The 11,604-nt window shown below is 48.8% G+C and overlaps 1 protein-coding gene across 1 annotated transcript; it reads left to right on the top strand.

The window, feature by feature from the left end:
• Positions 1-4,526: 4,526 nt before the first annotated feature.
• Positions 4,527-11,012, top strand: LOC125425194 (aggrecan core protein-like; the record flags this gene model as incomplete). The annotated part of the gene is made up of 3 exons (XM_048482749.1): positions 4,527-4,698; positions 7,873-8,166; positions 10,530-11,012. Coding segments are annotated over exons 1-3 (949 nt in total), but the record flags the coding sequence as incomplete, so codon positions are not given.
• Between the last annotated feature and the right edge of the window lie 592 nt (positions 11,013-11,604).

The following is an 11,604-nucleotide window of genomic DNA, read 5'->3' as shown; positions in this document are numbered from 1 at the left end:
AGCCAGGGGGACTTGGTCTAGACCTAGCTCCTCCGCCACCTGGGGCCGCATTAAGCAATGGGAGCAGCCAGAATCCACAAGGGCTGAGGCTATAATACGAGTATGCTTAGCGGGGTTGGCCAGAAATGCTTGGATTGTAATGGGAGCGCTGCCTTCACTCACCGCGTCTGGAGTCGAACCCATGTCCATGGGGGCTGAAGAAAGGCAAACAGCTGCTTCCCCTTCCTCTGGGTCGCCTTCGATGACTGCCTTGGACGAGCCCGTTGGGGGCGGCCCGGATTTGCGTGGTGGCTTGGCAGATGGGGTGCGAGCGGCCGGAGCGGTTGGCTTCTGTTTTTTCGGGCAGTTGGCGGCTAGATGACCTGGTCCTCCGCAGTAAAGACACAATCCCAGTCGGCGACGGCGCTCGGAGGTGGTCTCGGTAGGGGCAGCTGGGCTTGGTTTGGTGGACGCAGTGGCAGGTTTCGGGCGTGGGCGGCCTCCGGCACGAGCGTACTCCAAGCGAGACGCCACCTGGGATCCCAATGCAACCCAATCAGCAATGGTGCGGGGGACCCGAATTAAAAACACCGTTTCACGCAGCTTGCCGTCGACAGCATCCGAGAAGTATTCACATTTCATGCGCTCAGGCCACTCAGGAGGGAGTCGAGCAGCCGCCGCACGAAATTCACGGGCAAATTCTGCAAACGAGCGGTTGCCTTGCTGAATAGTTTTGATGGTGCGGATAGCTTCATTTTCAGCACCCGGATCTTGGAAGCGAGCCCTTAAGGCTTGGAGGAATGCGGGCACCGTGCGAGTATCTTCATCTTGCAGGTTCAAAAGAGTCACAAACCAGTCGGCTGCCGCCCCATCCAGGACTGAGCCGATGTCCCGTATTTTTTCGCGCTCAGACCGGTATAAATCGTCATAGTCCTCCATGTGGGCATCGAGTTGCAAGATGAAGTAGGGAAGTTTGGAAGCGGTCCCATCGAAACGGGCAGGTATTGGAGGTCTGTAGTATCCCCTCTCCACGGCCCTTGGCGCCGGCAGGGGCGGCGGTTGAGCAGGTTGAGGCAGCGGTTGCGCAGGGGGGGCCGGAATCGGTGGAGGTATCAACGCCGGTGCTGCTGGCGTTCCGGTGGGAGCCGGTCCTTGGAAGGTGGCTGGACCCAGCAGCGTCGCCCCTCTGGCGCCGGCTGTACCAGTGACAGCGTAGACTCCAACTTGGGTTGTCCTGGTCTGCTGCGTCTTCAGTTCCCTCTCCAAGGCAGCCAGCTCTCTCTCCTTGCGAGTCAATGCATCCCGGAGAATTAGCATGCAAAGCTGCTTTCTCTCGTTCCAATTTAGCCAGTTAGGTCCCGTTGAACAGCTGCAGTAATTTCACTTTGTGTATGCGCCAAGGCCTGAACTAGGCGGCTTTTCGTTGGCGCTGTAAGTTCAGTTTGCAGGTGTTCCAGGACTTTATCATGGACTGATAGATTCTGCGCATATTGCCGTTGTAGCCAAGCATCTTTGTACGGTCCAATTCGAGTTGGACTTCTTTTCGCATGCTGTTCCCGGTCTCTTTGCAGGTTTTCGCGCTCTTGCTGCAGCTGTTCTCGTTCCTCTTCCCATAGCTGGCGTTCCCGGGCCCACGCATGTTGGGCATCACGCATGATTAGGCCCACTTCCTCATCCCACAGCTCTCTTTTGATGGGAGAGGGAACGAATCCGGCTGGGAGTGCGAACTTTCTCCGGAATACCTCTTCATCTGGGCGCGGGGCGATGGAATTGCCCGCAGGTAGCTCCGCGGGGCATCTCAGGTGCAACCGTTGGCCCGGGATCAGGGGGGTCCGATCGAGGAAGGCGATACGGATACCCCTCCCAATCCCTGGTATAGTCCCAGTGTCGCCGGTGGTCTTCGGACAGGCCCCAGTGCTATGCCACGGTGGATCTTTAGGAGCATCCGCAAAATCACGAGTCCAGGAATGCGTTCAATGGACTCCTGGGTTGCCGCATGAAAGGTGGTCAGGCCCGTCTCCTCCGTGACAAGGTTGCATCTGGGGTTTGTAATCCATGCGAAAACGGGTAGATACCCGATCCACACAGGCATTTCGATCCATAGACAAGCGCCCCCAAGCGACTCATGTAAGTCCCCATGAGTGCGTCTTCACGTCCCTCGTTCCAGCGGAGTAAAGGGGAAGGCTTCGTGCACAATCTGAGGACGGAAAAGAGTCACCAGCGAGACCCGTTCTCCCGCCGGTTAGGTCCAAATCCAGAAGGGAGAGCTTCGAGGAGGAGGCCTCTTTAAGGGGGAGCTACCGAACCTTCCACAGGAATATTCAACCTCTCCATGCCGAGGCACCAGAGGTCCACTGCACTAGGAAGATAGATGAACGATGGATTCCTGCCACAATGTAAGGAATTCCATAGAAGCAGAAATAAAAGGCTTTTTGGGTGTAAAAGACCGTTTATTCAGACATCGTAGAAAGCTCACGTACACGCAGTGGCAGGAATAAGATCTCCCGCCAGAAACACAGGTTATAACTCTGTCCATCCCATCCCCCCTCCCAGATTCCCATGGGAACGGAGGTCTCATCTCCCTCGCAGAGATAAGGTCTCCGCCGGAGAAGCTGGCCCATCGCCCGGGCTGTGGAATGTAGTCAAGGCCAGGCGGCTGACCCGCTCATCAACACCATTGAATCCTTTACAGCACCCCCCAAATTTCCCCAGATTCTCCTTTTAATTCCACCTCCTTTGGCATGGATTTAAAGGGAGAATCTGAGGTCCACAGTTTAAACATTGAAAACGATGCTATTTCAGGGTGGGGGATAATCCACCCCAAAACAACATCACTTTCAATGTTGTCTTAACTGGGGACCCCAGATTCTCCCTTCAAGGTGGATTTAAAAGGAGAATCTGGGCTCCCATTTTAAACATTATTGAAAGTGATGCTGTCTGAGGGTGGGTTCCAGCTGCCCGTGGGTGGGGGGAGGGGAGGGGAGGAAAAACTCAGATTTTGCACAGGGCTCCATTTTCCCTAGGTTCCCTCTGCTGGCCCTTGATATATGTCAGGAACATGCCTGTCAGTATCTTGATGTCTTGCTCTGTGTGATTTGCAATTGTTTTCCTGTTCCCCTCTTCCCTTTCTAGCAATCTCCTGGCGCCAGCCCATCTTCAAAGAGGTGTGAAAGGTTCCCAGGTTCTTTGTAGCTTTGCAGTAGAAACTGTAGTGGACATTTGGTGTGGGGCGAAACTGGGGGGATTAAAGGATATAGCTCTCTAGCTCAGATCCTGCTTTACATTGTTACTCTTCGTATCACCTGGAATAAACTGCTTTTGGACTTTCCTACGGTCTCTGTTATTTCCACATTCGAGAGTCTGACAATATACACCAGGACTCTGGCAAGGGTTGAGGAAGCTTAATCCTTTCCCTGTGCCATTTTCAGAATGTGCAAAAACCCAGCAGAGCTGCTATTTGCCTGGGTGGGACTAAATATTCAGGTGACAGAGTTCCTGTACGCTTGGCCTACTCCAAATTCCAACACATATGCGGAGCTGTCAGTCCAAATCCTTCATGTTGGAATTCAAGAATCTTAGTCCCTCAAGAACTATTCTAGATCTGGAAATTTAGCAAAGTGCATAAGGCTTTTGCATGCGCAGCAAAGCCGCATCTCAATTCTGTCTGTGAATAACTCCTCCTTTTGTCTATTCAAATTCTACATTTATTGTAGGAACTCTGTTTCTAGATAGGATAGAGTAAACATGATTTGCTAAACTAGTGTAAGGCCCTGTCCGCACATGCAGAATAATGCACTTTCAATCCACTTTCACAACTGTTTGCAAGTGGGTTTTGCTATTCTGCACAATCAAATCCAGCTGCAAAGAAAATTGAAAGTGCATTATTCTGCCTGTGCAGAAGGGGCCGGGTGGAGGGAAATATTGGACCTGCATCCTGCCCTCACGATTGCAAGGTGGAAAAGTGTGTTTACGTGTCAGTGGAGGTAAGAGAAGAAATAAAAAGGATGTTTCCCTGAGAGTATCAGTCTACATATCGAAAGGACATAGTCAGAACAATAGAGAAAGGAAGTCCAATGCCTTGACTCCTTCATTTCTCTTATACTTTATCAAGTCCCCCTCTGAAGGCTGAGTTTAAGAGACATCACAAAGTCCTTCAGTTCCAGCCAACATTCCCTGCAGGGTGCAGTCACGTAGCTCCGATACAGATAAGGGTCTGCCCCACAGGGGGAGTGCCCCCAGGTGACTCAGGTACCTTCCGCACATGCAGAATAATACACTTTCAATCCACTTTCAATGCCTTTGCAGCTGGATTTTACTGTGCAGAATAGCAAAATCCACTTGCAATCAATTGTGAAAGTAGATTGAAAGTGCCTTATTCCGCATGTACAGAAGAGACTTCAGTTCTGCGCAGCATTTTTGAAGTTCCACGAAGCGCTTCAAAAAACTTGGAGGGACTATTGCTTCCAACACTTCATAGGTTCTGTCTTGTTGAACATGCATCTTGCATCTTAGAACCACCCAGGAGAAAATTATTGCTTCCAGTTAACATGGTTTTTTTCTTGATGAACCTTTACTGCCTTTGGACTCTCAGGTATCCAATGCACCATCCCCGAGAAGGTTGTTACGGAGACAAGGATGAATTCCCTGGTGTGAGGACGTATGGAGTCCGTGAAACAGATGAGACGTACGATGTATATTGCTATGCAGAGGAAATGGAAGGTAATAGAGGAAAGTCACAGTGCTGTTGTGGTTAAGAGCAGTGGACTCTAATGTGGATAACTGGGTTTGATTCTCCCCTCCTCCACATGAAGCCTGCTGGGTGACCTTGGGCTAGTCACAGTTTGCTCAGAACTCTCTCAGCCTCACCTTCCTCACAAGGTGTCTGCTGTGGGAAAGGGAAGGAGTTTGTAAGCCCCTTTGAGACTCCTGACAGGAGAGAAAAGTAGGGTATAAATCCAAAATCATCCTCATCTTCTTCTTCTTCATCATCATCATCTTCTTCTTCACTACCTCCACATTCTAAAGAAGGTGAACTCACAAGCTGGAGGATCCCACTGAGAGTTTGGCATCGGAGTTGGATCTCAGCAGTGGTGTAGTGGTTAAGAGCAGGTGCATTCTAATCTGGAGGAACCGGGTTTGATTCCCAGCTCTGCCGCCTGAGCTGTGGAGGCTTATCTGGGGAATTCAGATTAGCCTGTGCACTCCCACACACGCCAGCTGGGTGACCTTGGGCTAGTCACAGCTTTTCAGAGCTCTCTCAGCCCCACCTACCTAACAGGGTGTTTTTTGTGAGGGGGGAAAGGCAAGGAGATTGTAAGCCCCTTTGAGTCTCCTACAGGAGAGAAAGGGGGGATGTAAATTCAACTCTTCTTCTTCTTCTTCTTCTTCTTCTTCTTCTTCTTCTTCTTCTTCTTCTTCTTCTTCTTCTTCTTCTTCTTCCCTTTCCTCTTACTCATATTTTCAATGCTGATGTCCAGCCTCTTAACATTTCAATTCTGAGGCAGCTTCTAACCATGATCAAAGTGAGCCATTCTTCCCATGACACAGGAGTTTGGGGACTGGAATACCAGACATGCAATTTGGCTTTAACAAACCCCCATTTTGTTGGTAATCAGGGCAAGGTCTCTCAATCTGAAAGTTAACTCCCATATTGGAAATAACTCCCATAAATCAAGCCTGACTCAGAAAAAGAAACTGAATTTATTATCAAGGATAGCGATATAATACGTTACCTTGAGTAAGAACTTTAGATTTAGAAGGATTACGACTGTGGTGGAAGTAATATATATATATAACTTATAATGTACTAGCGGGCCCGGCCACGCATTGCTGTGGCTCAGTCTGGTGAAGTGGAAAAGAATGAAAAGGGGAAGCGAACGGTTCGAACATGTGTCATTGCACAATGCTTGCAGGGGAGGGTCAAGGGGCCCCTCACTCCCCTCCCTCTCTCCCATTCCCTTGCATGGCAATCTGCCCCGTCCCTCCCTAACGTTCCCCTTCCTCTGCTAGGGTGGGTGGGCCATGTCCAGTTGGCGGACCCTGTCCCTTTCACTCCCTTCCCCTGCAGGCGAATTACCTAGCTTAAAACACGCTAGGAGGCATGAGTTACGTTGTGTTCAAATTTCAGAGCGTTTGGTCCAGCAAACCCCTGGACCCTCCCTCACCTTCCCCTTCCTCTGCTAGGGTGGGTGGGCCATGTCCAGATGGCGGGCCCCATCTTTTTCACTCCAGATGGCAGTGGTTTTCAAGGAAGGCATAGTTGTTTCCCTTGTATCAGAGGGTGTTGTTTTGACGGCCAGCAGATGGCGCTGTTGTGGAACAGAGCTGTGGGTCCAACTGTCACAGGTGTGGCATGTACACAATAACTGACACAGTTGTGACATGTACACAACAGGAGGTGTGGAAACAGTATGGAAACCTGGCCGCACGCGAATGCGACGTTGTGTGAAAATTTCAAAGCAATCGGTCCAGTAGTTTGGGAGATTACCTGTCAGCAGAAAAACGCACTGATTTTTATATATATAGACTAGCGGGCCCAGCCACACATTGCTGTGACTCAGTCTGGTGAAGTGGAAAAGAAAGAAAAGGGGAAGCGAATGGTTCAAACATGTGTCATTGCACAATGCTTGCAAGGGAGGGAGGGGCAAGGGGCCCCTCACTCCCCTCCCTCTCTCCCATTCCCATGCATGGCACCCCGCCCCATCCCTCTTTAACGTTCCCCTTCCTCTGCTAGGGTGGGTGGGCCATGTCCAGGTAGTGGACCCTGTCTCTTTCACTCCCTTCCCTTGCAGGCGAATTATCTAGCTTAAAACACACTGGGAGACATGAGCTACGTTGTGTTCAAATTTCAGAGCGTTTGGTCCAGCAAACCTCGGACCCTCCCTCACCTTCCCCTTCCTCCGCTAGGGTGAGTGAGCCATATCCAGATGGCGGGCCCCATCTTTTTCACTCCAGATGGCAGCGGTTTTCAAGGAAGGCATGGTTGTTTCCCTTGTATCAGAGGGTGTTGCTTTGACGGCCAGCAGATGGCACTGTTACGGAACAGAACTGTGGTTCTGACTGTCACCGGTGTGGCATGTATACAATAACTGGCACAGTTGTGACATGTACACAACAGGAGGTGTGGAAACAGTACAGAAACCTGGCCGCATGCGAATGCGACGTTGTGTGAAAATTTCAAAGCAATCGGTCCAGTAGTTTGGGAGATTACCTGTCAGCAGAAAAACGCACTGATAGATTTTTATATATATAGATAACTTATAATGTATATAACTTATAACAGTAATACCAAAAGGTGGGTGTATTAGCCTACCTCAATTACTTTTTTCCCCTTTCAATCTTTTTTCTCTTCTTTGCTTGCTATATTCATCCTCTTTTCTTCTCTTATGGAATTAACTGTGTAACCAGAACAGGTTTATTTGACACAACGAAATAAGATTAAAATATTCTGAAAAATTACTTAGATATGTTTGTAAACCCTTTCTGAATAGGATTTCTGGGAGTGCCACCTAGGCTTGTTAGGTTCCCGCTGGCCACCGGCACGAAATGGGAGGAGAGGGTCTCCAGATCTAGGTTGGGAAAGTCCTAAAGATTCGGCAATGGAGTCTGGGGAGAACAGGGACGCCAGTGGGGCACCAATGCCATAGAGTCCCCCTTCCAAACTGTCAGTTTTCTCCAGGGGAATTGATCTGTGTATCCTGGAGATGAGCTGAAATCCCAGGGGGTCCACAGATCCCATCTGGAAGTTGGACTTTCCAGTGCCAATCACAGAACTCATTTCACTGCAGTTTGGCCCTACAAAAAGGGGTTGGAAAGAGATTGGAAGGGAAAAGCTGATAAAGGGGGGGGGGGAAGCAACTTACATCTAATGCATCAGCATCACTATGACTGCAGGAAAAGTCTTCTATGCCACCTCCCCGGAGAAGTTCACCTTCCCAGAAGCTGCCGAGAAATGTCACCGCCTTGGGGCCCGTTTGGCAACGACCGGAGAACTCTACCTGGCCTGGAAAGATGGCATGGACGTCTGCAGTGCTGGCTGGCTGGCAGACCGCAGTGTTCGGTACCCCATTTCCAAGCCGCATCCCAAATGTGGAGGCAACCTGGTAGGAGTACGGACAGTGTACCTCTACGATAACCAGACAGGATATCCTCACCCCCATTCCCGCTATGATGCCATCTGCTACACTGGTGAGTTCATTGAAAGGGGCATCAATTCAGTATATTTTGGGCAGCTGCGATATCAGATAACTCACCTTTCCTGGGGCAATTCCAATTATTTTGATACGGCTGTCACAGAGGTTGCCTTGATCTGGATGGCCTAGGCTAGCCTGCTTTTGTCAGATCTCAGAAGCTAAGCAGGATCGACCCTGGTTAGTACTTGAATGGGAGACCACCAAAGAATATGAGGGTTGCTATGCACAGGAAGGCAATGGCAAACCACCTCTGTTCATCTCATGCCTTGAAAACCCTACTGGGTTGCCATTATATAATGGCAGGTTAGTGCTAGATTGGTTAGTTTGGTTGTATTGAATTCCCCTCCTGTTATGATGTCTAGTTTTTTTAGGTAATGAGTTTGTTATATTGCTTGTAATTTTGTAGATAGTGTTAGGTATAGCTGGATTATGGGTTAGGTTCAGTATAGTGATTTGTTGTTTTTTAGGTTAGTCACTGGGCTTAATTTACTATACTGACACTGCTGTGAATTGTTTAGATGGGTTAGTCTTAGTTAGTCAATAGGGGGCCCGGCCATGCGTTGCTGTGGCAATTGTCCTTCTCATCACAGTCCGCAACCCACACAGATGTCCATGCAGGTCCAATGATCCGCAGTGTAGCCTTTTGGGGTGGTCAAATGGAATCCCTCTTTCCCTTTTCAATTCACATTGTTATATGGTGGTGTCTTGTTTTTTTAGTATAAGGTAACCCTCTCCATTCCACAATGAAACTGTCCAGAATGCAAATCCCACTGTCCATGAGGCTGGTTGACACGCACAGTCCTGGCTTGGGGAAGGCAGAACTGGGGCAAGGAGGCTGTCCCAGTCAGGCAGCAGAGGCAGGGTGGTGAGGCGTTCAGGTCGAGGCCAGCTCCCTGGGTCCGTAAAGGTCCACATGCAAAAGAAGCAGAGCCAGTAGTGTTGGTTCACCCCCACCCCACGGATTTTCTTAGAAGAAAAAGGCAAACTCCAGCTCGCTTTTAGTTAAAGAGAGCTGTGGCGAATATGGGTGAGGAAGTGGGTAAGTGGTGGTTGGATGTGAGGGAGGGCAGAGTGAGGTGTGTGAGGATGAGCTGGATGTGGATGAGAGTATGTGTATTGTGTGGTAGCAGTGGGTGAGGCACAGAGAGTGAAAGTTACCTGTGTGTGAGGGGGGGAACCCCACCTGACGTCTCATACAGCAAAGTGTGTATGTGTTTCACTTTCACTCGTATTATCTACCAGTATTACCTGTTTACTGTTTTCACTGCTAATCTCTGGCCATCTGCACGAACATTGTAAGGGCATACCAACTCCTCAGGCCACAGACAGACATGCTGCACGAACATTCTAAGGGTGACAGTTAAACACAACCAGCTTCATGGCCTGGTGCACCAGGAAAAAGACATTTTACCTGGCTCAGGTATTGAATTTCAGCAATGTGAATATCCGAAAACCTGCTCGCACTGGAAAGGCGCATTGAGTGAAAAGTTGAAAGCAATCCGTCCAGTGGTTTTGGAGTTAGAGCACGACTCACAAACAGACGATTTGCTTTTTATATATAGATTATGTTTTGTAGTTTTGGCTACAGAAGGGAAAGTTGCCATCTGTGTTTACCCATGTTGCTTATTTATGATGTTATGATTATTGATTTTTTGATGTTTATGATGTTATATCATTATGTTGTCATGTTATGCTTATTGATGTCTTTTGCTATTCGTGATGTTATGCTTATTAATGTTTTGTTGATTTGATATTATGATTATTGATGTCTTGTTGTTTATGTGGTTGCTGTTCATCACCCTGAGCCTTATGGGGGAGGGCAGGATCTGATGAGATCAGACTATAGCATGCTTCCTTCCCTCTCAATCTCTTTAGTGTGTGTGTGTAAAGTGCGGTCAAGTAGCTGGGTGACCTTGAGTTAGTCCCAGTTTTCTCTGAACTCGCTCAGCCCCACCTACCTCACAAGGTGCCTGTTGTGGGGATGGGAAGGGCAGTCGGTCTGAGATTCATTGTCATAGAGAAAAGAAGGGTATAAATCCGACTCTCCTTCTTCTTCTACATAGCACTTTATCGGATGTTGGGTGCTTTTTGGATCTTTAAAAGATCCCAGCCTTGCATGAGCAGAAGCTCCTAGTGCCAGTGAATGTCGTCAGCATTGTCTTGTTACTGGCATGATAGAGGGATGCCTGGCTGATGCTACTTCCCCACTCTTGGCCTGTTCATGGACTCATTGATGGTAGCTAGAAGGAGAAAGGGGTCTCTGCTGGAACTGGGTCAAGGCATGACAGAGGTTTGGCTGCTGCCTTGTTTCCCTCTGGATTCTCTGATAGCATTTTGGTAACGTTCTCCTTGTCCTAGGTGATGATTTTGATGGGATCGTCCATGAGAACATCACCGGTGAGACCACTGGAGAATTGGGCAGTGGCTTCACCATCCAGACAGTCACCCGGAAAGATGTGGAGCTCTACTTCCCACGCAATGTCACAGAAGAAGAAGCCCGGGGCAGCATCGCCACCTTGGAACCAATAGACTTTACAGCCACGGCTTCAGAGCCAGACGAAGGCTTCACAGCGACCCCAGACATCTCTGCAACTGACACTACCGACGAGGCAGAGAACAAGACTGAGATAGGGATTTGGGAGAGTCTAGAAAATGCTACTGACTCAATCCTGGACACTCTTCTCACAACTGATACGCCAGAGGTGAGCTCGGTGGAAGAGACTTTGTGGGCTACGGCCACACCAGAACTCGAGTCGGCCTCTCCATTTACAGTAGAGGATCAAATTTTGGCAGGGACAGCAGCTCCTGGGATTGGACACATCCCATCCACATCCTCCACAGGTAACTGGGCACGCTGCAATTTCCTATGATAACATATGATAATTTCAAACAAACACATGATAACAATTTCCTGTGATAACACATTTCCTATGATAACATTTGCTTGTTAACAATTGATGACCACGATTTGCTCGTATAAAGTGGTCTATGGATACTCAGACAATGCAGTGTACCTCATTGTGCCCTCGTTTTATTGAGAGTCAACAATCCCCTCGTGCTTTTCAGCACTGGTTATGAATAGATTTGTGTTATTTCAGGGGTGTCATTCTCAGCACCGTTTTCCCCTTTCTTGCTTAATTGTCACAACCCTCAACTTCATTTGCTCACCCAGCCCCTCAGTCCTTTCTTGCCGAAGTACGATCACACTATTTTGTTGACAGCCACATGTGTATTGTGAAGACGTGACCATGAAACAAAATGAGCGGTTTGTGGGTGGAATTTGTTTGGCATCGCCAAAAGTTCTTGAAATTGGCGAGTATTCGGCACAGTGCTAGCAACAACTAATTTGAACTATTGGTGGATTTGTTCATAAATGTTCTCCCGGTCCTTCATTTGTGTGGTCCTGTCTTTCATTATCTGTCAAATGAAGAAT

This window comes from Sphaerodactylus townsendi, unplaced genomic scaffold (assembly GCF_021028975.2).
Source record: "Sphaerodactylus townsendi isolate TG3544 unplaced genomic scaffold, MPM_Stown_v2.3 scaffold_208, whole genome shotgun sequence".
NCBI lineage: Eukaryota > Metazoa > Chordata > Lepidosauria > Squamata > Sphaerodactylidae > Sphaerodactylus > Sphaerodactylus townsendi.
Note: the sequence above shows the minus strand (reverse complement) of the source record. Positions and strands in the feature narration are given on the sequence as shown.